Source organism: Chanodichthys erythropterus, chromosome 9, assembly GCF_024489055.1.
Source record: "Chanodichthys erythropterus isolate Z2021 chromosome 9, ASM2448905v1, whole genome shotgun sequence".
Classification (NCBI taxonomy): domain Eukaryota; kingdom Metazoa; phylum Chordata; class Actinopteri; order Cypriniformes; family Xenocyprididae; genus Chanodichthys; species Chanodichthys erythropterus.
In genome coordinates this window covers 9,272,816-9,299,747 of record NC_090229.1, presented here as the reverse complement: position 1 = coordinate 9,299,747, position 26,932 = coordinate 9,272,816, and the positions used below count along the sequence as shown (strand labels likewise).

General features: G+C 36.9%; 1 protein-coding gene across 4 annotated transcripts; it reads left to right on the top strand.

The window, feature by feature from the left end:
- Nucleotides 1–628: 628 nt before the first annotated feature.
- Nucleotides 629–26,272, top strand: tasor2 (transcription activation suppressor family member 2). Of its 4 annotated transcripts, XM_067394491.1 has the most exons (23): nt 629–1,322; nt 2,666–2,814; nt 2,899–2,994; nt 3,097–3,169; nt 6,600–6,691; nt 6,803–6,940; nt 7,026–7,153; nt 7,300–7,313; nt 7,525–7,624; nt 7,776–7,870; nt 7,983–8,083; nt 8,171–8,243; nt 9,222–9,293; nt 9,425–10,312; nt 10,412–11,668; nt 12,029–12,791; nt 14,352–14,787; nt 15,070–18,840; nt 18,927–19,049; nt 19,752–19,905; nt 20,013–20,118; nt 22,289–22,470; nt 23,653–26,271. In XM_067394491.1, exons 1-23 carry the CDS (start codon nt 1,283–1,285, stop codon nt 23,748–23,750), a joined length of 8,949 nt encoding a protein of 2,982 aa, XP_067250592.1. In that variant the 5' UTR covers nt 629–1,282; the 3' UTR covers nt 23,751–26,271. The 4 variants fall into 4 exon arrangements, with proteins under 4 accessions (XP_067250592.1, XP_067250593.1, XP_067250591.1 ...); XM_067394492.1 differs by having other exon boundaries at nt 9,425–11,668; nt 12,443–12,791; nt 23,653–26,272; XM_067394490.1 differs by having other exon boundaries at nt 630–1,313; nt 9,425–11,668.
- The last annotated feature ends 660 nt before the right edge of the window (nt 26,273–26,932 follow it).

Below are 26,932 nucleotides of genomic sequence, written 5' to 3'. Positions count from 1 at the left end.
CCAAAACTGTAATGCAGGATATTTAAGACAATATTGGCTGATTAGATGGCAATACTCATCTAAACTGCAAACTGTTTGCCATCTCTCTTCACCATTCCCACATCTCAGACCTCAAATACATAACATATTCCCCTTTAAAGACATCACTTTTTAAAGTAAGAGTAAAGGAAACAAAGTACATTGAAACACCCAAGTATCCTTGTAACACCCCCCACCCCCATAAACACTTTCTCATTGGATCTATGCAAATCCCATAAGTGACCTATTTTGATCTCAAAAAGGTGAGGAGTTTGCATCTATACTGTATATATAATTTTATAACCTCAAATTAATATATTTCTACTTTAAAATAAGTTGATTCATAGTTCAATGTTATTAAACATTTGCTGCTTTATTGTATACGCATTCCTCTAAAACTAGGTTTAAATATTTGCTCTTTTGGCTCTGTCCGACCAAAGTTTGGCAGACAAAGCTGGGCAACACAGTTTTGTTTTGCTCTAATTCACTCTGTGAACATTTCGTCCAGAACTGAATGTTCTTTTAGGCGCAAGATAGGAGTCCAGGAATGCAGAAAACGGAAGCGCTCCACCTAGAGGCCGGAAGAGTAAACGTGGCTTTTTAGAGCAAGAACTGTTGTTTGTGTACTTCAAGCTACTGAGGTCTACTCATTCTCGATATATATATCCACAGGCACAGTCCTTTTAATGATTAAATCGACATGCAGAGTTAAATCCGCGTATAATTAGCGTCGAACGTCGTCGTTTCAATTCGCCTGTGCTGCGACTACTAGCGACGCCAAACGGAACTGCACGAGGGACACAAGATGGACGCAAACTTTTGACTTTCTGTTTCTATTTCGTTTCGCTTTTACTCGCGCGAGATACGCTTGTCTAGATATCGCCGCATCCCTCGATTCGACAGCGCGCGCTGTCGAGTGAATTAGTATCATTCCAGTCAGAAATCGGTTAAAATCAGGCCTTCAGACCAACTCGCTGGCAGCCATTCGTTTTCACAGCCCAACCTTTGCTGTCTTTATGTGGATTCGCTTCCTGGTTTCAACACAGTCACACAGTCCAAGTCCTTCAAAACGCATTTCAGCCTGAGAGACTAGTCGTCGAACTTATTAATTATCCTTAAAGCTTTCAATAAACATTTCATGACTATTTACCGAAAAGACCGTATCTTTTTATTCGTTTACGTGGAATGTCGTGAGCCACCGAGTACTAGAAATATCTAATATATCGAGTCCAAAGCGAAAACCTGGGATCTATGCCTCGTCTTCATGGAGAATGTGACTACACGATCAACACAAGGTAACTGGGGTTAGTGGACTCGCCGACACGTTTAGTTTCTGTTTTGACGTCAATAGTGTTGGTATAATTTATGCAACAAACATCTGTTTATACGTATTATAGGCCTATATCCATTCAAAACCAACTCATTTTTTTTTTTTTTTTTTTTGGTGCTATTTTTGTTTGTGTTGATAGCCAACGAAACTGTTTTTTTATTTCTGAGTTTCAGTTATGGGAATTTAAATATAGCCAACACCGTTGCAGCACTAGTGTAAAATTATTAAACAACTGTCCTATTCTGGTTGAAAGAAGACACGGGTACTGGTTTGGTTGGTTGCCCTTAACTCTAAACCAGTTCTGCAGTGGAGTCAGCATGGGCCTGGTAAATCTACACGTGATAGTCTTACCTTGCTCCATGCTTTTTGAATAAGGGATCACTACAATCATGTTTTTAGTTCACTGCTTTGCAATGTCATCTATTAGACCTGGCCTATATTTATTTATTATATGTGCCCATTATTATAGATATTTGTGCATGATCTAGCTATAATATGGAAGGTCTTCTTATTCTATGTTTTGAGATTTGCAAATGTAAATTATGACATAATTTGACAAAAATTAAAGACAAATAAGGCTTAAATGCTTATATACAGCGTTGGTTATGAATCCCATTCCTCCATTTGTGTTGAGTTTGAAGTATCCATCAAATATTAGGTGGTCTAAAATGATTAATAGCTGGTTGAGAGTTGTCATGTTTCAAAAACCAGCTTTACCACCTTAAATTGGTATGATTAGTAGTGCATAACAGGCTTTTTGCTGGTCCATGATGATCTACTGGTACCAGCTTAGACCAACTAGAAACCAGCTACAATTTTAAGCTGTATTTTCCAATTAGAAAAGATGGAAATCCATCATGTTTAGATGACAGACTGCATAATTTAAGGAATTCATTTTTGTCAATATGGTTATTTGGTACATTTGGGAGATTAGTGTGGTAAAAAAACAACTGTTACAGAAGTATTGCACAATAGTCACATAATGAACGTGTTTAGCAGAAGAGTTGCGTAATGTCCTTTCTTTAATGCAGAATATGTTTTTTTTTGGTTGTTTTAGAGGAGTTGTTCAACCAGTTTTTTTTTTGTTGTTGGTTCTTTTACCAAGCCCTTTGTTCACAAAATGAGTTCTCAACCAGAGTTATTGCTTTTACTAAATGTTAATCTGAAAATATGTTCAATGACCTTCAAGTGCTTTGAAAACGTGCTCTCTAGTTGCCATTTTAAAACCTTCAGTTTTATTTGTTGTTGAAAGGACTGAATGTTTTCAAAAATTGTGACACAGTTAGTATAACTTAGACATGTGTCCTGTCTTACTAGGTCTTCTGGAGCCTGTGCATCCAGGCTCAGTAACCTTTAACGAGAGTATTCTAGCTCCACTTCGTGACAACTATTTGTATGAGGAATCAAAAGAATGTTTCACGTACAACTCTGCCCATTTGATCAACAATGATGCTTTACAAAAAAGGGTACGTTTTATACTGTTTTATACTTAATATACAATGATTTAGTGAGATTTGTGTCATGATATAATGATTTTTTTTTCCCAATAGTATGCTGCCTTTCGTTCCGAGAAACGGGAAAAAGGTTATTCTGAACAGGAACTTGAAGAGTCATTTGGCTTCCTGTTACTTGATGATGCAAACAGGGTAAGAAGTACAAAACTCAATGAGCTTATTGAATCAGCCAGATTTCAAAACTCTACATTGTGTGTCATCAAATCCATTAATTCAACATTTGTCTTCCCACAGGCAAGGAAAGTTGGTGAAACAGGCTTGTTGGTTGGAAAAGCAAAATGCACTACTCTTGGAGACCCGTTGAAAGGTAAAGAAAGTAGCCATTGCATTATTTGGTGATCATTTCAGCATAACAACCTGATGTGTTTACTTGCATGCACAAGATAATATTTCACATGTGACTGCAACAAGATCAGACAAGGGGAGGTTCTGAAGCCTTCATTCTTGCCTGACGGGACTTGATATGTATGTGATACTGTCGATGACAGTTACTTGGATGATTTTCAGTAGACTGATTCAGTGAATGTCCTATAATGTAGATTCAGTAGTGGCCAAAAGTGATGTCTGGAGAGGATATTTGTTTTTAATGACTCTACAAGTTTGAATAAGCTATCAAAATATGAGGAACATATTTTATATGTTTTAAATATGAGGGAAGAACAAAATGCTAAACTTGGTTAAGTTGTTTATCTGACAAAATTACAGGTTTTATTTAATTATGCAAGTTATTAAAAAAAACTCACAGGAAAAGCATACATTGATATACATAATTAATATTTTGTTGGTTCTCTCCTGTTTTTGCATGTGTTCATAATTTCTTTGTGTGACAGCTTGTCCAAAAATGGTCTGCACAATTTGGCATGTTTCACTGCTTTATTACAAATAAAACAATTGACTCCACACTGTTAACTCGAATAAGTTGGGCTAACTCAAAAAAATTGAGGTAATCAGTTACATAAAATCTTTTGAGTTATGATGTTCCCAATTTTAAGCAGAACTATAATATTTTGAGTTTGTTGTACTCATGCATGTTAATTGCTTCTAACTTGAAGTACTGAGTTGGCTAACTCATACATTTTGATAACAATTAACATAAAATATTTAGTTGATTTACTTTGAGTTCTTGTGTGCTAGAACACAAATTCTTTATTTTAGCGTTTACTTTCCCATTCTAGTGCCACGGGCAAAGCATGCTGGAAAATAGAAATCCCAGCCCAGTTTCAGTTCAACTTGTAACTTCAGATAAGTGTATATCACAGTTTTTAGTTTAATTTTTTAGAAATAGTGTTAATGAATTACTGTTAAAACTATTACTCTAAATAACTTTGCTTGAACTTTGGTTCCTCAATATGATACAGTAACCAAAGCTCAATGCTAAGGTTATATTTCTACTTGTCCGGCCGAGCTCTGCTAACCATAGTATACAACAGATTGTTAAAACATTGCCTTTTAATAATAATAGTGTTCAGGAGAACTGCATAAGTCCATAGTCTATTCTCTTACATATGAAAGGAAAAGTGAAAGTATGAATTGAACTTCTACTTAAGAGATGTAATGAATCTATAGAAAGGGAAAGTGAAGGTTAGCCTTTACCCAGGCCTTCCCACTAGTGTATGATATCAAATAGCCTAGTTACTGAAGTATTTACTGCAGTCTAAATTAAACATTTGACTCCCTTCTCAAATTTACTTGAGGCTACAGGGCTATTATAAACTACTGGTGGAAGATTTTATCATAATATGGAGAAGTGAATCACATTTCTAGCTAAGGAACCTGTCACAGTCCCATGGTGGGTGTATCATGGCTTGAGGATGAGCAAATAATTATTAAGGAGTAATGCATGTTGTATTGCACAAGTACATTTAAGGTGGAAGATCTGAGTGTTTGGTGGACAACAATATCACAATGCAATATGGGTCATACAGAACTACTACAGCTACTAATAATAGACATAATCTTGGATTATTATTGACTTAAAGCAGGTTTGAGAAGACAAATGGGCCATTTGTTTAACCATATAGTGAAATTCAGCACACATTCTCAGTCAATTTAATTAAGGCCTTCAGATGATTAAGGGTTTTCATATTTCATTGTATTACTATTTTTATGGATGGTGTAACTGGTAAGTTAGGCCGAGTTTATGTGGTTATTTGTGCTACTTCTGGTTCCTGAGAGGGGAAAGTCTTGACATGCACACAGCTTTGAAAGTGTAAAAGCAATGTCTCTCTTTACAAATGTTAAGCAACTAAATAAGAGTAAAGTTTGTGATATTTATTGACTGTTAAGTTGCTGTTGTATAGCATCATTTTTTGTTTATGCAAACATATTTTAGGGCCCAGCCAATGTTGGTGTGTTGTCAGGGATTGGTCTCAGCTTTTTATATCATTGACACAGTCTGTTCGCTGACATTCTGATGTACACAAGAATATCGAGAACTCTGTGTAATCTGCTTTGCTGGCTTTTCTGGCACGCACTTTTGTCAACCAGCCTGGAAAAAAGTCATGCTTTCAGGGTCATGCTTACATTGGCTGATACAATTTGTTAAAGAAATCTTTGCTGGATTTGCCATTGATTTTCAATAAATCTTTGAAAAATACTAGTTTTTTTTTTATGCATTTCAGTAGCAAGTTAACTGGATATCAGTTAGTAGAACTGGTTATTCTACTTTTCTGAATTGTATTATATTATTTGTTATTGTCTGGACCAGATTTTATGCTGTTGAACAAAAGCCAGCTGTGTGAGACTAGGACTTGTTGGCTTAATAATTAGCAGTACTGTAGAGATTATACTTGTTCACTGTAGAACATGTTGAGGCAATCAGATCTTTCTTAGAAGTCCTTGCACAACACCTTTTTCTCATCTACAAAAATGCATAAAAACTATTTTTTCCAGTTTTGGTCTGTTAATTGCGTGTGTTGGGTATGAAAAACATTTCTCAGCATTTCTGAGGTACACCTTCAACTAAAGAGATGGGGTTTTTTTTGTTGTTTTTTTATTTTTTTTTTTTGAGGTTTTGAGTTTATATTCAGACAGTAGTTTTTGTAACATAAATGCCTCTTTGAGGGCTGATGTTTCAGTTTTCAACCCATAGTTTATAGTTAACACCATTTAAATCTAAACACTGTAAACCAGAATAAGTTGGGCTAACTCCAAAAATTTGAGGTAGTCAGTTTAAATCAATTTTTTTGAGTTATGATATTCCCAATTTTAAGTAAGCAGAATTATCAAGTTTTGTAGAGATTTTGTAGAGATTAAACTTGTTCACTGTAGTTGAACATGTTGAGGCAATCAGATCTTTCTTAGAAGTCCTTGCACTACACCTTTTTCTCATCTACAAAAAAGCAGAAAAACTAGTTTTTCCAGTTTTGGACGGTCTGTTAATTGCGTGTGTTGGTTATGAAAAACATTTCTCAGAATTTCTGAGGTACTAAGAAGTGTTTTTTTTTGTTTGTTTGGTTGTTTGAGTTTATATTCAGACAGTAGTTTTTGTAACATAAATGTCTCTTTGAGGGCTGAAGTTTCAGTTTTCAACCCATAATTTATATTTAACACCATTTAAACCTGAATAAGCTGAGAACAATTTTAATCTCTACATTTAAATCTAAACCTTGGCTATTGTCTTTAGAAATGTGTGTCGAATACAGCTTGCAGTGAACTGATTGATGTGGAGTCGTTTTCTGTTATTGGTTGAGGCGATTGTCATCACATTATATTTCTGTTTTTTGCACTTAAATTAGGTTTCTATATCTCAAAATACTCAGACTGCCTTGACCTGAAGCGCTGGTATGATGGCAAGACTGGCTACATTGTCCTTTTGAAGCTGACCAAGGTACCCATTTAACAAACTGGTGGAAAATTGTTATTCTTCCACCCAAATTCTGTTGCTTTGTGCTGATTTATCGTAATGCACCACATGCAAACATATTTTTGTATATTTCAGGGGAGAGTGAAAGATGTTACAGACAACTACACCCAGAATTTTACTCCTCCAACACCTGGCTTTGACTGCCACGTATCAGATCAGCTTGGTGCTGTGTCTTCAACTACTAGTTCTTTCTTGGCTTATGAGCGAACACAGGTGATGCAGCTCTCAAAAGAAACAGTTTCCTTCCTTCCTTCCTTAGTATCAAACTGTATATCAACAAAGTTGGTTTGTCTTGCAGTACTATATGTATGAACTCCGTGATGGAAGCAGTAAAGCAGAATCATGTCCAAGACATGCTTGTCCATTTGCCATCGTGGCATTTTCATATGGGAAGATGAGTACCACGTCAGAGTTGGAGCAAAAGAGGTTTATCACTTTTCTCTTTGAGATTTTATATGCATTTTTATGACTAAACAACTTTTTCTGAATTTTATTAAACCAAACATTAATTTTTACCTATGATAATGATTTTGACAACTAATGATCTGTTTTCTTTACTGTTTCTTTTCAAGCCAAGACAAAACTGGTAAGAATTATGGATAGTTTTGCATGTTTTTTTTCTCTTTATGTGGTGAAATTGCAAATATGGCAAATAGTGATTGATTTATTCAAAATCTTATTCTTTGTCTTTCTTTCATTTGTTGTATAGCATTTTAAACTTGACTGTTCCATGTTTTGAATAATATTCAGTGTATTTAAAGTATGTAATTACGAATAAGCGGTATCTTGTATTGTAGTATTTCATTACCAACCATGGATTGGCCAATTCAAGATTGAATCCACTGTCTATGATGTTGGTCTTCAGTCTGCGAGTGGAGCCTGGTTCCCAGCAAAACTGTATGTTTTATGCAAGACCCTCTTGCTCAGATTCTATAAACCAGATTTCATTTGATAATGCACCAAAAAAAACCCATCAAAGGTGGATTATTTAGAAATACTATACATCTTCTTATAAGCTATAGGAATGAAATGCAAACTGTATTTTCAGCCCAAAGACAGTTCAAATTGACCATGCAATTGGTGTGTCTGAACTGAAGAGGACCTTGCCACGGGAAATCTTTGAAACTTGCATTGTGGGTGAAGGTGTGTTTAAAATTTTATTTTGGTAATTGACATTATCACCCATATTGGTACTAAAACTGTAAATGAGCGCTTTGACAACACTTTTAAATTGTTTTCCTACATCTCTCCACAGTTTGCATAGATGGCAGATGTTTCAACTTGTATGATGTTGTCTCCTCTAAGGCAAAAAATGATCTTGCTCAGATAGCCCACGAGTTAAAGGAAAAAGACATGGTAAATATGGAGAAGAGGGAAATATTTCATCAAAAATTACTTAAATTTCTAAACGAATCTTGTCTTATGATCTTTTCCATTGACAAGGCTCTTGTTATACCACTGGAAGATTCTGGTTTCCTTATACTGTTACATTCTTCACACCTCTTCTCTTATGAAGGTAAGACGTTGCCCAGTGGAGTGCAACTCCAATTCCAATCAAATTAATTTTTAACACCAACATATAAACCTTTAAAGTCAAACCTGTGTCAGCTCTGAGGTTGTTAATCAGTGATGCACGCTGCTTTTAATGTCATTTAAACATATTTAACAGCGCAAATCCTGGTGAAGTACTACATTACCCAAAATCTTAAATGTATACTTGGTTATATCTGATTATTTAGCTATAAACTTTAAAAAATATTATTTTCTGAATATTTTTGGAGCGCCAAAAAAAAAACAAAATAACGACTTATTTAGTGATGGCCGATTTCAAAACAATGCTTCAGAAAGATTTGGAGCACAGATGAATCAGTGTGTCGAATCTGCTGTTCGGAGCACCAAAGTCACGTGATTTCAGCTGTTGGCAGTTTGACACGCGATCTGAATCATGATTCGACACACTGTTTAATAATAGCACACATTTATCTAGGTTAATGTTAGAGTGAGCAGCCATGTAAAGTTGTTCCTACTTACATGTTTCAAATGACAAACCATATTTGAGGTTGATGGATGATAGGCGAACATTTGGATTTCCTGCCTGAAATACTATAATTACGACAAGGACCCGCCGTTAACGATCTGTCCCTCACTGACTTCACCACTTCCTGTGGAGTTTTTTTTTTTCTGCAACTAACAGACTAATAAAATTTTGGTTTATTAAGCCTCCTCTTGTCGACTAACAATTAGTCAACTATTAGGGGGCAGCCCTATTAAGTACATAGTGTTGTACCTTTATCTTTTTTTTGCTTCAAATCTATGTTTGTAATGTACAAATTTATCTTGAAGCTGGTAAGTTTGGCTCTTGTCTCAGTGCTCTTTTAATCTCTATGGATATAACAAACAATGAAAAATACACCTGGAGCCAACTTAAAAAGTGGACAGAAAATCTATGTTGATGCTGTTTATCTTGTGAAAACATAATTTCCTTTATTTGTAGATGCAAAGTCGGGTAAGGCAGCTGCACTTCAAGGCATGTTTATTTTCCCAGACTCAAGAACTGTGCCAAGAGGTAACGAGAAGAGGAATAATTTGACTTGTTCATTTTTTTATTTTTTTTTTATCAGTGTACTTTTATGTATCTTTTCATTTGCAAGTCTTGCACATCTTAAAAGCATCTCTTTTGTGTGTTTTTATGTTTAGATGCCAAGTCGGACCTGACAAATACTAAAGTGTCATCAGAAATAATGCAAGTCATTCCAGCACTCAACTATGCAGAAACAGAGATGGGAAAATGTCCTCCAAACCAGCAGGGGTGCTCTAAAAGTTCTTTAGAGAAGTGTTTGCAAGAATATGGCACTCTTTTTCACCCAGGACTGTTGGATGTTCCCACAAGGGAAGCCAGTATGTTTCCAGACCAATTTGATGTGCCTGGTGGTTTTACTCTGATATCACCTAAATGGTCACAGGAGACTGGCACTCGGTTAAAATCCTATTTTGATGAGCCTTGTGGCTTTACAATTCCAGTAGTGAGAGCACTGGAGTTACTCACTACTGGTCGACAGCAGCGTGGTGATGATCATGACGATGATGTCTATTATTGTATATCATCACCTGAGGAGGTCCCACAGACTGATGCCCCTGTTGAAAGTGAGACCTCTCACAGGACTGTTGAAAAAGTTGAAAAACAAAAAGATGCAAACAAGCATTTGTCTACAGAGCAGCCTCAACCTGCTTTGCCAGATGGCCTTGGAAAACTTGGAACAGCTGTAGTTACAGTAGCTGACAGTGTGTTGGAGGATCCAACTTCCACAGTGTCACCCAAATTGGGTGATGTCCCTACAGAGAATTGTGTAAGTATTGACACTGATGTTGATAAAACATCTCAAGGGAGTACTAAAGGAGATGCTGATGAAGTCTGTGTAGATTTATCCACAAAAGAGACTCACGTCCACACAAGCAGTACACCATTAATCACATCAACAGAAGAAGTTGGTACTGCTGGGAGGATGGAGGATAATATACATCCTGAGAAAACAATGGCTGATCATGCCAAGAAAGTAAATCGGAGGTCCTTTTCAAGGCGTAAAGGTAGGAAGCGCAAAATTCATTGGAGAACCATGAAGATCAAAAAAGGAGTTAAAAAAAAGGTTGATTTACCATCCTCAAGTTTGCCTCTCGTTTTGCCAGTGAACTCCACAGATGACCCTACAAAAGAGCAGACTCCGTCTGAGACCATGCATGCTGATGACATCAATCAAAGGCCACATTCAACTAGAAGGGGCAAGGGACGCAGGCAAAGGAGAGTGAATCGAAATCTGAGTGAAGCCAAACAAACACAAGAACCTTTAAGTGTGTCAACAGAAACTATACTTGATCAAAGTATAAAAAATGAAACTAGTCCTTCAAAAAGAGACTGGCGGTCTCTTCCAAGGCGTAAAAGATTGTGGAATACTGATGCCAATCTGAAGCGTTCTTTGAGATCAGCTGCTGCAAAGATTGAGGAGACTATAGTGAACGCACAGGCCGATACCACAAAACAAAGTTTGTCTAGTGCACCCAAGAGGAAGATGGAAGGATTTAGCTTGAGGGAACGATATGGTCTAAAAACCATAATCACAACCTGTGGCAGAGTTTTTGTCCCGCATGGTTCAGATGTTGATGTACAATCTGCAAACAAGAGACAAAGTGAGAAAATGCATGTTGAGATGAACATGGACACAAATGCAGAAACAGTTTCTCCTGTGGAAAACAAATCCACAGAAATAGTGGAAAGTAAGGGAGAATCTCCCTCGATGGTGATGGAAGAATTACCCTGTAAAAATCCAGTTGTCATTGATGGCGAAGACATGGCGCACAGTCCTTCAAGTGAAATGCCAAGTGCTCTCTTGTCAGCATTAAATATATTGAGAAAACTTAACAAAAACAACCCATTAGAAACTGACAAAAGTAAGGATTTATGTTCAGAAAAGTCCATGAATGCTACATCAAATGAGAATGTAGGCCTCCAACAAACTAACAAAGATCATCCTGTTACTGTTCAAACAGATGCAACTTCCAGTCCCCCCAGAGAATCTGACCAATCCATGCTCTCGGACCCTAAAGTATCCTCCCCTGACAAAATCAAAAAGAAAACAAAACATAGTGTGTACAGTGCAATATCTATAAGCAAGTTAAAGACTGTACTCAGAAGGGGAAAGAGGGCGAAATCTCCTTCCCCTGGTAACAGTGCAAAATCTGAGCCAGATAAAGCAGAGCCAGAATCAAAAATAAGAAAATTGGACACCGTTGTGGATCTGAAATGTGATATTATCAAGAATGAGTTGAAAGACAAAGGATCACAGCCCATGAATGATAAGGAACAACATGCGCCAATGAAACCCGTGGAGATAACCAAACAACCTGTCTCTTGGAGAGGTCTTATTCACAAGGCCACAAAAGAAAATGGTAAGAGAATTTTTAGTTTATATATTCTGTTATTAAACAAAAGTTCAAATAGCAAGAGTGGGAAAGTGTCCAGAAAGAGCTATGTGTATATTTGCTACCAGTTTCAAACCTCAATCCTTTGTGAATGTTTCATTTTCTGTAGTAGCCATTAAATTAGACTGGCTTGAAACATGATTATGCTGGTGTATTAAAATTGGCCCCATGTGTTCTTCCTTCTCCAACTTTTTTCTTCTGTCTGCCTGTCATTCTGCTTCTGAAGGCCACTGTCATACTTCCTCTTATTCTTTTGCGTGTCTGCATTACTATGAGCCTTTGCTACTGCTATTTTATGCTTTGTCTGTTTTTGTCTATTTCTTACAGGGTCCCTCAATTTTGACACATCAGCACCTTTTGAAATAGCTAAACACACTGACCAGCAGCTCATATCATCGCTTGGGGATAGGGTAGGAAGGAGAAGAATTAGCGTTGATGGCAAAGCCAGCGCAGAGAGTGTGAGCATGGGTGCATCTCTGCCCTCAGATGCATTGAGTTTACTGGCTGACTTGGCCCTCGGTTCAAGTAATGATAAAGTGTTATCGAACTTAGAAGCCAAACCTGGACAGGAGGCTAGCGGCTCCCCGCAGTCAGTCCTTCATGCTCTTCTTCGTTGTCCATCCACCAGATTTAAATTACCCCCCAGGTCTCCTTTCCCAGAAGGTCTTTTAGTGACTGGGGAACTGATTTTGGAAATATCAAAAGAGCATTCTTACTCACAGCCCACCTCTCTGCTGTCAGGTTTGTCAGGTCCACCCCCCCAGGTTTCTTCTCCATCTGGATGTGTAGATTCACCTCTGTCATTGAAGACTGGGCTTCATCTGAACCTACCCAAAGATGGAGCAGCCTCCTGTCATCAAGAGGAAGGAGGCAAAACAGAATGGAAGCATCTGATTTCTGCAGATAAGCCAATGTCATTCATTCCCAAGACAAAAGCGCGGAAATCAAGATTTTTACGAAACAGACGTATAATTGAAAAGGAGGGAAAGATCCAAGTGATGAGGATTTGGGAAGAAGATTATGATTTTAAATTTGACAGCAAATTCACCAATGACAGTATAGACAAAACTGTCACACGAGCACTTCATGGGTAAGTACCTCTTCTTGTTGTAGTGAAAATTGAATACTGTTTTTATGTTGTTTTGTGGTGACAAACCATTCACCCAAGACAAAAATCTGAACATTGTTTTTAGTTAAGTTTCTGATTAGTGACAATATTAGGAATAGTTCACCTAAAATTAGAAATGCAAACTCAAAAATAAGTTGTTTTTTTATTGCAACAAGCTAGAAATTATACAGCTATAATGTAACTATATATTCATATACACACTTTTGCTATAAAAAAATGAAAACAATTACTGATTGGTGTGTAGTTGTCAACATGCTCTTACTGATTCTATCAAGACTATTACAAATAGGGATATCCCGATTTTTGTGCCCACGATCCAATCCGAGTCATATTGATACCGAGTCTGTGTAGATTTATTTATAGTATATATATATATATATATATATATATGTAAACCTAAAATGACGGTGCGTTCCATACGGGATATATCACCCTCCGAAGGGCACTTCAGAGTGAAAACAATCATGGCCGCCATAATGAAGGGTGCTTGACGTGCTCAAAAATTGCCACTTCAAAGGGCCCTTCAGAATGAAGGATTTCGAAGGGTATAACTGATGGACACTTGGGGCCCCTATGATCCTTTGCTCAGGGAAGTTGTTTTGCATCACAGAATGGGTACAGGAGGCTCGGAGTTTGATTTTTGGCTATAAATGTATGTATAATATTTTTCTATAGTACTGTAACATTTATACGAGTTAGATTTGGCACATTATTATGGTCAAAACGACATCGTACTTCAACAAAAATACTTTACAGCTGTCTTTATCAATCCGTTCAAATGTTTCAAATACATAGACACAATATACATTATATTTAACGTAATAAGCCTTGGTGTGATAAACCAAAAATACATAAAGAAATAAACTAATGTTAAACAAAAGGCGCAGCTTACACAATCTAGCTACTCATTGTTTTTTGGGGGGTCAACCAGCATACAAAATGTGCAATGAAGATGCCTCCTTGATTGTCTCATTAAGATGATGCAGAAATTCGTTCCAAAAAAAAGGTTTTTTTTGACCCCACACCCTTCATCCCTTCGAAGCTCTCACTCTGGAGGGAAAACCCTTTGAAGGGATTAGGGCATAGGGATCAGCCCTTCCGAATGGAACGCAGGGCTCTTCAGCCTACAGTTCTTGCGCACATTTTAGCTTCTTCTTTTCCTTTTAATGGCGGTTGGAAAACCAACTTAAGGGTGCATACCACCACCTACTGACACCTACTGGTGCTTGACAGCTGATGTAAAATAAAAGATCAGGCTCAGACTGATCAGTTTAAAAAAAATGCTTAATTGGCTGGATAACATTTTTATCTAGGTGGTGACAAATCAGTAGAATTTGTAAAACCAATGTAAAATATTTCCGAAAACCAAACGTCTGAGTTTGGCACAAAATCGCCACATACTTAAAATAATAAAAGAGTTTTACAACAGTTTTTGTGGTAATCATTTGAGTCATCGTAACCCATATATAGGCATTCCAAAAAGGCTCTGTTAACAATTTTTTTCTTACCTACTATTGACAGGAAATGGAACTTCAGCATTGAAGACACCTTTGAGGATGTCCATATTATTTTTCACATGTGGATTGGACTTTTCTATAGTAAACACACTTCCAGGTTATTTCACCTTGAAAATAGTACTGCACTTCCAAAGGGGAAGGACGTTGAAAAGGTTCATCTGGACATTAACGCCATTCAAAATGCTGTGTCATTGCTCAATGTTGAGTTGAGCTCGAAAGAGGACTCGTCTAGGTCTGTGCCTCTTTCAACAGAGGTTTTGGATCTTTCTGTGAAAAATGGCGAGCCTGTGAATCTGTGTTCAGTCTCAAATCAAAGCAGAATAAAAGACACTGCATCACATCCTGGTGGAATATCACCAACTTGTAAGCATGAAAAGGCACCAAGCCATTCACCTTCTGGGAGAAGTCTCTCCCTCAATCCAAAGGTTACAACAATGATGGTAATGTATTCGATTTTACATGATTAAAATTGCACTGTATTGAACTCTGAGCTTTTAGATGCATAGTTGTTAATCTCTAAAATGTATAGAATTTCTTTAAACATTTTTTTAAATATATTTTTAGGAAAATTAATTATTGTTGGCTTTTAGCCTTCAGTTACTTGTCATGTTTATATGTTTATAAGAGATTTATTATTTTGGACATTCTCTGTGATATTTAGATTTTTGCTTCTTGTACAGTGATTTAATATTGATTTATTGATTTTCATTTCTCTGATACAGAGTTATAGATCTACTGTGGACTTACCAGTGGAAAATTCAGTGCCTGACAGTGACACTGAAACTGATGATGAAAATGACATCACCACAGACTGCTCATATTCTCAGCTCTTGGAAAGAAATAGTGCATACAACCAGTTGTGTGAGCAAGCATCAAATATGAGAATAGGTATTCGGTTACTACTGCCAAAGGTCAGAAATGTTACAAATACTGAAGCATCCACAAGAGTGTCCACTGTTGATCTGAAAAAGATTGGAGTGTTCCATCAAGTACTTAGTCCCGTAAAACCGTCAGCATTCTCAAAACCACATCGTCTGATTTTGGGTAGGAAAAGTTTTGCTCTGAGTTTAAAAAATGAAACTGGCCATGTAGAACATGCAGTACTGCAAAAGGAGAATGTTTCTGTCAATGCCGAAAGTAAAGAGATTTCTAAAACAAATAGAAGCAAAGATGAGTGCCCAGAAGCAGTGGTTGATGGAAATGTTGACGATACCAGACACAGAGCATCCATTTCGGTACAGGAAAAGAGTGTATCTGTAAGTGAAGAAAGTAAAGAGGTCTCAGATGAAGATAGCCAAGATGGATGTCTTACAATTATGGAAGATGGAAATGTTGAGGAAATCATGACTTCTAAATCACCTAGCCAAGATCAGATTAGTATTGCTGAGCATAAATGCTCTGCTCATGCAAAGGAAGATCTTAAACTTTTAGAAGATCTCAAAGGTCACGCCAACAAGGTAGATGATCTGAGAGATGCTTCACTACTTGAGACTAATGTTGAAGAGCATAACGAGACTTCTAATGCAAAAAAAGAACATCAACCTTTACTAGATGACACAAATCTAGTTGACCATGCTGATGTGCTAAGTGATATTTCATCAGATGGGACTAGAGTTGAAGAGTATAATGAGACTTCTAATGCAAAGGAAGATCTTAAACCAGTGCATGACCACCTGAAAGATCAACCAAAAATGGTTGATGAGCTGAGAGATGCCACATCGGATGGGACTAGTGTTGAAGAGCACATTGAGACTTCTCATGCAAAAAAAGAACTGAAACCTTTACTAGATGACACAAATCTAGTTGACCATTTTGATAAGCTGAGCGATACTTCATCAGATGAAACAAGAGTTGTAGAGAATGAGACATCTAATGCAAAAGATCTTAAGCCCGTGCACGACCTGAAAGAACACACAGCTGATGAGCTAAGAGGTGCTACATCAGATGAGACTAAAGTTGAAAAGTGTAAGGAGATTTCTAGTGCAAAAGAAGAGCATGATCCGAAAGATCAGTTAAACTTGATTGATGCATCATCCCATGCGATTGAAGGGAATGACACTAAAGAGCCTGTGGAAGAAGATGAAGGTTATACAGGTGAGGAACTGATGCAAGAAGGTGAGAGTAAGTCAAAGGAATGGGATAACCTTGATGGACGTGATACTGAACATGAGACGTCCATAGTGATGGTGGAACGCCTAGATGAGATTGTTTTGGGTCTAAAGGATGATATAAACAGTGTTGATATGGAATTCAGTGATGATGATGATGACGATGATGATGTGCAGACACAAAAGAGTGAAACACAACCGCAGACACCAGAGGAGACATACCTTGAAGATTATGCCCTTGAATTAAGCAGTGATTCATGCTCAGCTGATGATGAGCCCATGTCTGTGCAAGAGAAACATACCCCTGATTCTGATATTGATAGTTTGGAAGGAATGCAAGATGAGATTGAAACCAAGACCCTTCAGCAGAGTTTAGTGGTCCAACAAGAAGCTCTTGAAGTATGTCAGAATGAGTTAAAACCAGCAAGTACTGTTGAACCCACCAAATTAGATATTAGTAAATCAGAAAAAGACGATGAAAGAGATTTAGGCCAACAGGATACATCTAAAGTCAGTGCTGAGGTTGATACAATTGTTGATGAGGAGACAAAAAGTCAAGGCTCTTGTGAAGATGAAGTCATCAAAACATACCAAGAATGTGCTTTGCCTCCCAATATCCTGACTGACTCTCGTAATGAAATGGTTGCTCCTCATGCTCTGACAGTTGACAAACCCTCAGAAGTGGAGGTAAACAGCATGTGCTCTACTCCTACGCAAGATGAAATGGCGTGTTTTTCAGAAGTACACGAACACCTTTACTTTCCTGACAACACTGTTTGTGTTGACAAGTTGCCACCTAAAATTTCTGTAACTCCCCACACCCATGTTTCTACCACAAAGCCATTCTCTGACTTTATAGGACATAATGAAGAAACCCACAATGATGAACTAAGGTGGAAATACCCGGGGACAATGGATTTCAAAGATGAATCTGCATTAACTATTAAGTGTTCTCCCAGTGAGGACCCTTTCCAGTTAAGGCAAAACAAACTCTGTCCCACCTCCCAACAAAAAGATGACGAGAACAGTAACTTCATAGAGGGTGCAACTCAAAACGACTCTGAACTATTTTACAGAGAAGACAATGTAGACGATTTGCCTGGATATTACCAGGGATCTGATGAAGGTTTACCGTGGACTGATTACCAAATTGAGGAACCAGTTGATCACCAATTGTATCCATGTGAAATCGAATTTAGTGGGGACAATGATCAACCTATTTGTTCTAAGTATATTACATCTGAACGTAAGTATTCCTACAGGCACAAAAAGCGTGCAAGGAAAGAGTTTGATAACTACTGTTGGGAAGAAAAGAAATATAAATTAGACCCTTTGTCAGTTACTTTTACTGCTGAATATACCAGGGAACAAAGTCCAAAAAAGAAATCTAGAAAGAGCAAATTCACAGTCTCTCGCCAAAATTCTGCGTGGGATGAGGAAGGCATTGTAGACTACAGCATCCAAAAAACTTGTTCAAAGCCGACTAGGGAGGTCACTGTTAGTTCCCTTCCACATGTTAAGACAAGCAAACAGCAGTTTGACTGGAGCAGGTATTTCAGAAGGGAGGCGGCTTCCAGTCAGCTATTAGATGTGAGTGAGAGGGATGACAAATTTGACATTCCACCCTCATCTATTGTCACCATTTTGGACCGAAAAGGAAACCGGGTAACATTCAGTAACTCTCCCACCATGAAACCATCTTTCATTGGACTTGAAAACTCTTTAAATGACTGGCAGGAACAACAAAGTATGGCTGATGTGACCCGGTCTGCAGTTGATCTCGAGTACCTTATCTTCTCTAAAAAAATGAATCAGGTTCTCAAAGAGAATAAGAAAGTCAGAGCTCAGAGCTCATCCAGTACCACATCACACTGTTGGTCAAATCCTAACCAGGCTACATGTCCCATGACAATTCAGTTTTCAAATCTCGGTGAAGTTGAGAACTCTGTTGAACTTAGTAAAGCACAGTCATCAATTACTGATTTTAAGATTAAAGTGGACATGTCTGACAAGAGAGAGATGGAGCCTGTAAGAAACCGCAAACCACACCTTCAAAGACTTTTCTGTGAAAAAGGCAATGAGGTTGAGTTCGCCGGAATTTCAGAAATAACAAAGCAATGCGCTGTTACATACAAGTCCATGATGAATGATGTCTGCAGCAGGAAGACTCTCCCTCGTCCAGTTGAGGCAAGTGGAAAGGGCATCAAGAGGAAGTACAATCGAGAGAGCGTTGGCCAACATCCTGGATTCTGTGGTCGGATCAAGAAGGACACTTTCAACAATCCTCATGACAATATAAAGTCATTTGTGCGGCAAGCTTCCAAGACTAAGTACAGGTTCTTTATCCTTGTCACATCAACAGATACCTTCTTTGAAGAAACCAAGGTAAGAAAGTTATGCATAAATAGAATCTTATGAAGTGGTCCAAAACAGTGAGGAAATATTTTCATGGGAATTTCTATGATTTGTAGCACCTGTTGGAGATTGAAGGCCACATACCGGTTGAGCCAAACGAGTTTAACCTTAGTGACGATTGTCAGTCACCTCTTCTCATTATACTGAGGAATGAGGACATTGCAGAGCACATATGTGAGGTAAGTGAATGAGTGAAGCTCAGTTTTGTCAGTTCTAGAACTAGTGTTAATTCTTCAGTAAAGTGTATATATTAGATATCACTGTATTTCAGTACCTTATTTGCCAATATTAGAGACTTTTTGTTTCCGTTTATTTGTTAATTGGTTGAAATTGCATGTTTGATATTGGATATTTAACTGTGCATGCTCATTTCCCCTTTTTTACATTTAGATTACCTTTGTCGTCATCTGACATTCTAAAAATAAAAAGGGGGGGGGGGGGGTGAATAATTAATTTAAAATAATTATTTAATGGCACTACTTAATATAATCTTTAGCAAATCTCAAAATTAATATACATTTTTTCACAGTGTACATTATGTAGTGATGCCTTAGTTCACTTTTAGCATTTATTTATTTTACAGTATAATTACATTATTGATCAATACAGATAAATAAGAGAATATTAGTCTTTTCCTGAGATGGAGTTTCATATCTGTTGAGCAGATATCTCTTTTGGGTTGAATTAGAAGAATGAAATGCCTTTTCATTTTTTTTTCCATGTTTGTTTGTTTTGGAGTTTTTTTTTTTATGTAATTCAGTCAAACTGATATAAGTAGCAGAAGTTGGGAAAAAACTTTGAGCAGTTGTTTCAGAAACTCTTTCTCTGTGAACTTGATTGAGGTTGCCTTTTAAAATGGCTGTTTTTCCCCATTCAACCAGGTGCCTTGTTTGCTGGAATTAAAGAAGTCGCCCAACGTCCTGTTTGCTGGCATCGACCGACCCGATGACGTGGTGAACCTCGCTCACCAAGAGCTTTTTGAAAAAGGAGGCTTTATAGTGTGTGATGAATTGGCTCTTGACACACTTACTCTAGGTACTGATCAAGTTGCTACAGAAATTATGTATGTTGTTTTACTGGAGATGGACTGATACACAGTATGACAATATTTTCATTGGACTTATATTTGTTAAATTTATAAGATGACATGAAGAAAGTTGTGGGGATTCTGGAGGAGTTGGACAAACAAGGGAAATGGAAATGGTTTCTGCACTATAGAGACAGTCGCAGGCTTCGGGAAAGTGCAAGGTAAGATCACAGCTGTGACTGAAACAATACCAGCTTCTAGTTTCGCCTTGACACCTTTCACCTTTTGGCGAAATTGGCCGTTTTGAAACCAAAATAGGTGACCTACGTAAATCGTGTAGAAATCAGAAGGGAGCGCGAGTGCATGGAAATATTAACGCGAAGGGCCTTGCATCACCAGTGCGGACCACCATCAGAAGCTGAAAGCATGCCTGGCCTTGGCGATTTACCTGACTGAATTTGGTGAGTGATGGTTTCAGGCCCGGACTGGCTAATCGGGAGCACCAGGAGAATTCCCGGTGGGCCGGTCTGATTATTTGGCCGCGAGGGCCGGTGTTGTCGTGGCACTGGGTTGAAATATGGATGCTCTAGAAACCGTGGACGTGGCCAAATGTACTAAGCTGAGTAGCCTAACCCGCGCAAGAAAAAACAAACAAACGAATGCACGATCGAGTTTTTAACACTCATTTGCACGCAACGTCAATGATATCATGTCACACGGTGGGTAAATTAACCTGGTCAGGAGGGACTCGGAGTGTGCGCTCGGAGAAGATGACTCACTCAAAAGTATACGAGAAGAAGGGATGAGGTGACGTCTGTCGGGACAGCGGGACTAGTTCTAAATCAACGCTAAATTATGGTAAGGCAAAAGGTCTAATCCACCGGAGGCCGATTTAAGTAACGTACATAAATAAAAATGAAGAGGGGGAAACATGCAAAAGATAAAGGCATGTATGCAGCTTACTCATATCGTAATAATAGTAGGCAAATAATAAAATATAGGGCCTATCACTTATGTTATGTTGCTTGCTATTGCTTACACATTGGCCATTTTTCATTTTTCTGTCCAACCAGAGAGTAAAATGTGTTTTTGTAACATGTAATTTTTTTTTTTTAACAAACGTAATAGCCTACTTTAATATTTTACTGTAAAGTTGTGCAATTTTGTCTGATTTTTGTTTTATTTATCTGCCCCAATTTGTAATAATTTAAGTATACACATTTATATAAAATAGCAACATTTTATGTTAAATTCACTTTAATAAAGATCTACATTTCTAAATTTCATTCATAGTGATAGACATGAAAAATGTGCCTGGGTTTAGTGGTCAATTACTGCCATCTACTGGAAAGCAATCACTTAATTAAATTAAAATTAAAACAACATGAATTTTTAACTACAACCACTAGATGGCTAGAGAATTAATCAATGGTTCACATTATAAAATCATTATTATAACTATAAAAATAACTTTTTTGTACTATCATTTGTACTATCATGGGTATTTAAAAATATTTTTGAAAAATACAATTATTTACAAGGCTGTAGAGAACAGTGCACTATTGCAGACTTATATACTGAGGTTTTAATTACATTATTTTAATATAGTCAGTCGTGAATTAAAGTCGGCCGGTCTGAGGCATGAAACTGCAGGGCTGAAAATGAGTCCCAATCTGGCCCTGGATGGTTTCAATAATTTTAATATTTTCTGGTATATCTAAATTAAGTTACAAAGGAGCTCAACCTGTACGCAATTTGCGTAGCGGATACGCTTGACTTCAAAGTACGCTGGTACGATTTGTCACTCTAAACTACGCAAAAACCTGGTGACTCTTCTGTGCACACGCAGTCCTCAAATCAAGCAACACCAAAAGAAGAATTTGAGTTCGACCAATCATAGCGCTAGGTTTTTCCCCCAAATAGCAAGTGGGGATGATTGACAGATGCGTAAAGCCTATCATTCAAAAAGAGACTGAAAATCGACACCAATAAAGATTCCCTCAATCCCCCTTCATAATACTTAGTAAGGAGGCCGTAATAATTTTTGACTCATGGATGAAATTAAGTTTCTCCAGCTCTCCTCAGGTTGGCAAAAAAAGCATCTCAAAATGCATAAGATTCATGCTTTAAAATATGGAATATTAAAATTTTTCTTACGGGGGAGCATGCCCCCAGACCCCCCTAGAGGGGTAATATCCTTCACACCTTTTTCGCCCCTGACCCGTTTTCATGCCTGTGCCTGATAAAGCAGAATTTATTTATTTATTTATTTTAAACATTAGCTACTTCTGTTAGTACTTGCTTACCCAGTTGTGGGCACAGACTAATTCCCACTCTCCTCTAACATATGAAAGGTAAGTCTTATAATCTTACATATAATCTCCTCGACAGGTCCAGTCCTGAGGGAAGTAAGAAGCAGCAGTTTATCGATTTCTGTCAGAAAGCTGGCATAGTCGAGGTCTTGCCCTATCATGAATGTGATGTCATATCACGGGACCGACCGGATTACCTCTTCTGTTTGACTCGTCTCCAGATCCAAAACGCCTCCGTACGGTTTCCTGTGTTTATTACCGGTGAGAGTTTTTATTTTTGTCCTCATGTCTTACAGGTTAGGGCCAGTTCACTTCAGTTCAGTTCACACCAGCCTATTGAACTGCATAATTAAATAAAAATTAAATCACCATAACCCCATATAAATGTTTTGTAAATCATATTAAATTATTCAAATGTATTAAATATATCCATATTACTTCTGCACCTTAAAAACATTGTATGTTGAGTATATGATTGATCTGATATATTTGTGCTTTGTACAGTTTTTCAAGGAATTGAAAGGATTTTTTTTTCACCATAATCTTCTACACAGCAATCTGTAACAGATGAGCAAACTTTGATTTTAATTACACTGCAAAGTTACCAACTCGTACAGTTAACCTGTATTCTTCTTTCCTCTCTGTCTTGTGGTTACACTTTATGGCTGGAAAGAACTAGTGAAAACTTGTTTCCTGTTATTTTAAGTTCTATTTCTCTTTCTTGGTTCCTGGTTCCATTCTTGCTTTGTCACTGATAGCGAAATCAGACACACCGATCTTAAGCACTTTTTTTGGTCTGAAAGCTTCAAAAGTGACATTTTAAAAGGAGAGAGTAGACAACCCTAAAATTATACTTTATATTACTCATTGCTTTAATCACTGATTTAGTGATTTAAAGCAATGAGTCTCTCCTTAATAATATTCAAAATGTTGATAAATTCAGTCTGGTAATATTGGAAAAATGGCATTATTGTATATCTCAAGTTTAATTTCCTCTACATTCTCTGGCCTACCATATTAAATATGACTGCTGACTTATCCTGCACCTGATGTCTGAGGTTATTTACCTCTAATTGCACCATTTATTTTCCACTTACTAGTCATAGAGGGGAAAAAAGGTAATAATATGTGAAGGTCATTACGTTAAGTATTGTCCTTCAATTTAGTGAGCGGCAGACCTGGTCATCCCTACCCAAGTCTACCCTTGTACTCGTCACAGTTACAAAAAGGCTTTTTCCTTCATTAAATTAAGTATTTTAAAAATTATTATTTATTTTATACAAATATAATGAAATTAAAGTGAAAAAAAAAGAAAAGAATTGTTTCATTTGTGCATATTGTACTTTAGATTTTTCTGTGAACAATGCATAATATTTCCAGATTTAGGGAATATGAGAATATGAAATGATGATTTTTGATGACTTTTGTTCTTTTGCATTGCAGACACACCTACTGAATCTTTTGGAACAAATGGGATTTTAACCATGAACATTTACACATTCTCACGGATTCTTTCAAATGATACTTGTTCTGTGTCATAAATGTGTTTTTTTTTTTTTTTTTATGTTTTTTTTTTTTTATCAAAATCCAATTTCTTACCATTGGTAAGTACCTTTGTTCATAATTAATTTATTCTTTATCGTAAATGTTAAAGCATATATCTTTGTTATTCATATGTAATTGCTTACAATTTATAAGCTTTCCAGCGAGAACTTTACCGTTTATAACACAGTAAAAATGTACAAATGTAGGTCATGAAAATGTTTTAGTGTGTTTTAACCTGACTGTTTTTTATCTATGAAATTGACTGAAACTCTAATAAATGAGCTGATTTAGTATGGTTGTTCATTATTCAGCTTTGTGTATTTAAAACATATTATATTATTATTTATATATTCAGTATAATCTGTTGTGGTAAAAAGCTAAGGAATCACCTGAGGGAAAAGGAGTGAAGGTAAGCTACTTCCTTATAGATTCTGGATTTATTTGTTCTTCAATTAGACTTGTCTCCATCAATGGTTTTATTTTTCAGATTCAATGCATTAATATTAATATGTGGGGGAGACCGGAAATTGTTGTAACACTGGGTCAGTTGTAACGCTGTCCAGTTTAACAAGTCAGAAAAGTGCTATGCTGATTTTATCAATATCATACTCTCCCATCACCTTTTTTGAGCTCACATGGGAAGTGGCATGTGACTGTGAGCAACAATGTAGATTTTATAACCAGAAAACAGGAAGGAAATTATTTTTTTAAATCAAGATTATTTGCCTAGCAATCATTGTATTGTAGATACAATTATTTGATTTGCATAACTTAAATTAGCTATTTCTCTAGTTTAATTTGATGTTTTGCATTCACATTAACTTCAAACCCATATGCTAAAACTATGTTATGGTTGTTTGGAGGGGGATAGTTGTAACAGTTCATTAAAAATGTTACAGCCAACCCCTTATATTGACTCCAGTGAGTCCAGTTCTCAATCACATCCTCTGTTAAAGGTAGGGTAGGCAATTGTGGAGAGGCTAGCAATAGCAAGTTAGCTTTGAAAGCATAAGATCTTGATAAAAAATCAGTTTATTTTCATCATTGCTCAATACTAAAAAAAAAAAAAAATACAGTTTGCTAAGTTGGGATAACCTGATCAAATATGTAGAGGTTTTATGTTTAAGGCTATACATCACCTGACTTCACTGTATGTGAATATTATAACTGTCTACAAGGGCTGGAGAAAGAGGGGACTGTTTTATTCCTCTCAGAAAATGTAAATTTAGTCAGTCTGTATTTTCACTCAAATCTGCAAGGGAATGGAATTCCATCACGGCAACAATTAGAACACTGGATACATCGTAAAAATTGGCTAAAACTCTGTTCTGTCAACATTAGTACTGTATCTTCATATTTTGATTTTAGATTTCCTTGTATTAATTGCTCTTGTTTATTTTCTTTCTCCTGTCACTATCTCTCTCACCTCGTATGTAGCACAATATTTTGTTTTAGATAATATCCTATTATTGTATTTTAGTATGATTTCCATGTGTAATCATGTACTTGTATTTTTTTTTTTAAGTATTTGTTCATTTTCTATGTGTATATGTGTATTTATATAAGATGATTTTTTTTTTCGGGTGACCCATTCTGTCAAGGGTCTACAGATGAAAAATAGATTTTTTTGGCACATTCACAGCCATGTTTATTAATGTGCATTGCCCCTGTAAACGAATAAACTAAACTTAATCCCACCCTCCCTTCAGAGCGCTCTCCAAAGCCACGCCTCCTTCAAAATACTTGAAGGCACACAGCAGATTCTGCAAAGCGTCACGGCGTTAAATTACCTTGTATCAAACCACATAACATTACAATAATAATGAAAGTTAACTTACAGAGCTCTTGTACCACCTGACTGCTGCAGATTCAGCATAGGTAAGCGTTGACAGAAACGCATGAGAACGTGAACGTCACGGGTTGCCATGTCTTAGGACATGGTGTGTGAACACTGCATATGCTCGTGGTTTTGGTTCAGGAGGAACTGTAAAAGGTAGCTGCTGTTTGTGGCGCTCGGTGATTGTCTGTCTACAACTCCGCATGGCCTTATGGAACGTCTGCACGAGCAGAGTGCACGGAGGTATGGAAATGCATATATTAACGGGCAGGAAGAACATAGGCTATTGCATTTGGACCAAATGCAGTGATTGGACGAACATTTATTTGGTCCTGAAACTTCCACAGAAGATATATAGTTTATATGTTTTAATATTTAGACCACTTCTATTATTGTTTGCTATCAGGATGTGAAGAGAGTTTCAACCAGTATAATGAAGTGTTTATAAAGCAAATTGCCTACCATAGCTTTAGGGCAAAATCTTTTTTGCATGTGTTTTTTAATGTGATGCTTCTACCATCCCCGGTCTCCCCGAAACAAAATGTGTGATTAAAGAAAACTCTGACTTGCTTAAATCATTATTTTGGCCTTGCACACTTTCAATTGCCTGCAAGACCTTGTACAGGTATCAGATATTGGTAGCTGTGCCAAAGGCAAAGTATTAACAAAACAAGTACAAACCTGTTTATTTTAACAACCAGACAACTGTACAGTCTGAAGAACAGGTATAAGATTTCAATTTTGCCTTTAGTGTATTTTGTACAGTCAAATGCTTTAATTTTCCTTTGCATTTGATAGGGTTGATGTTTTATTTTATTTTTTTAAATACGATCATGTTTATCTACATGAATGAACAAATGTTCTTATTAAATATTTTATAAATAAAACATTTGACAAAAGTCTGACAGCTGTTGAAAAAAGGCTATTTTATTTGGGGTTATGCCTCGTTATAAAAAGTGTGCATATAACATTTTAAAATATGTGCAAATTACCGACTGGTATAGTGTAGCCTACCCTACTTTTCAGAGAGCTGCACACTTTCTGAAAGGGGTGGGGTGGGGATCGACTGATGTAAAAAAAATGCAGGAATTCTGCATTTTTACAATGAATTTTAAACCTCTAAATGTAAATGTTATTTTCGGAGCGTAATCTGAGGAGATTGATCTCGCGCAACCTAACATATTTCGTCATCAAAATGCCAATTATCCAAAGCACTTTTAAAATAAAGCACCAAAAGATTTTGTGATAGCCTATATTAAAACTTTATTTACTTGCAGAAATGAATTGCAAAGGAAAGCGCTGGAGCAGCGAACTGTTGCTATGAATCCTTAAAGTGAACGC

Excerpts from the sequence above, each read along its gene's own strand:
- tasor2 (XM_067394489.1), top strand. The coding sequence starts at position 1,283 with ATGGAGAATGTGACTACACGATCAACACAAGGTAACTGGG. Across the intron at positions 2,815-2,898 it reads ATGATGCTTTACAAAAAAGG|TATGCTGCCTTTCGTTCCGA; the intron begins GTACGTTTTATA and ends TTTTCCCAATAG. Across the intron at positions 14,788-15,069 it reads CAAAGGTTACAACAATGATG|AGTTATAGATCTACTGTGGA; the intron begins GTAATGTATTCG and ends TCTCTGATACAG.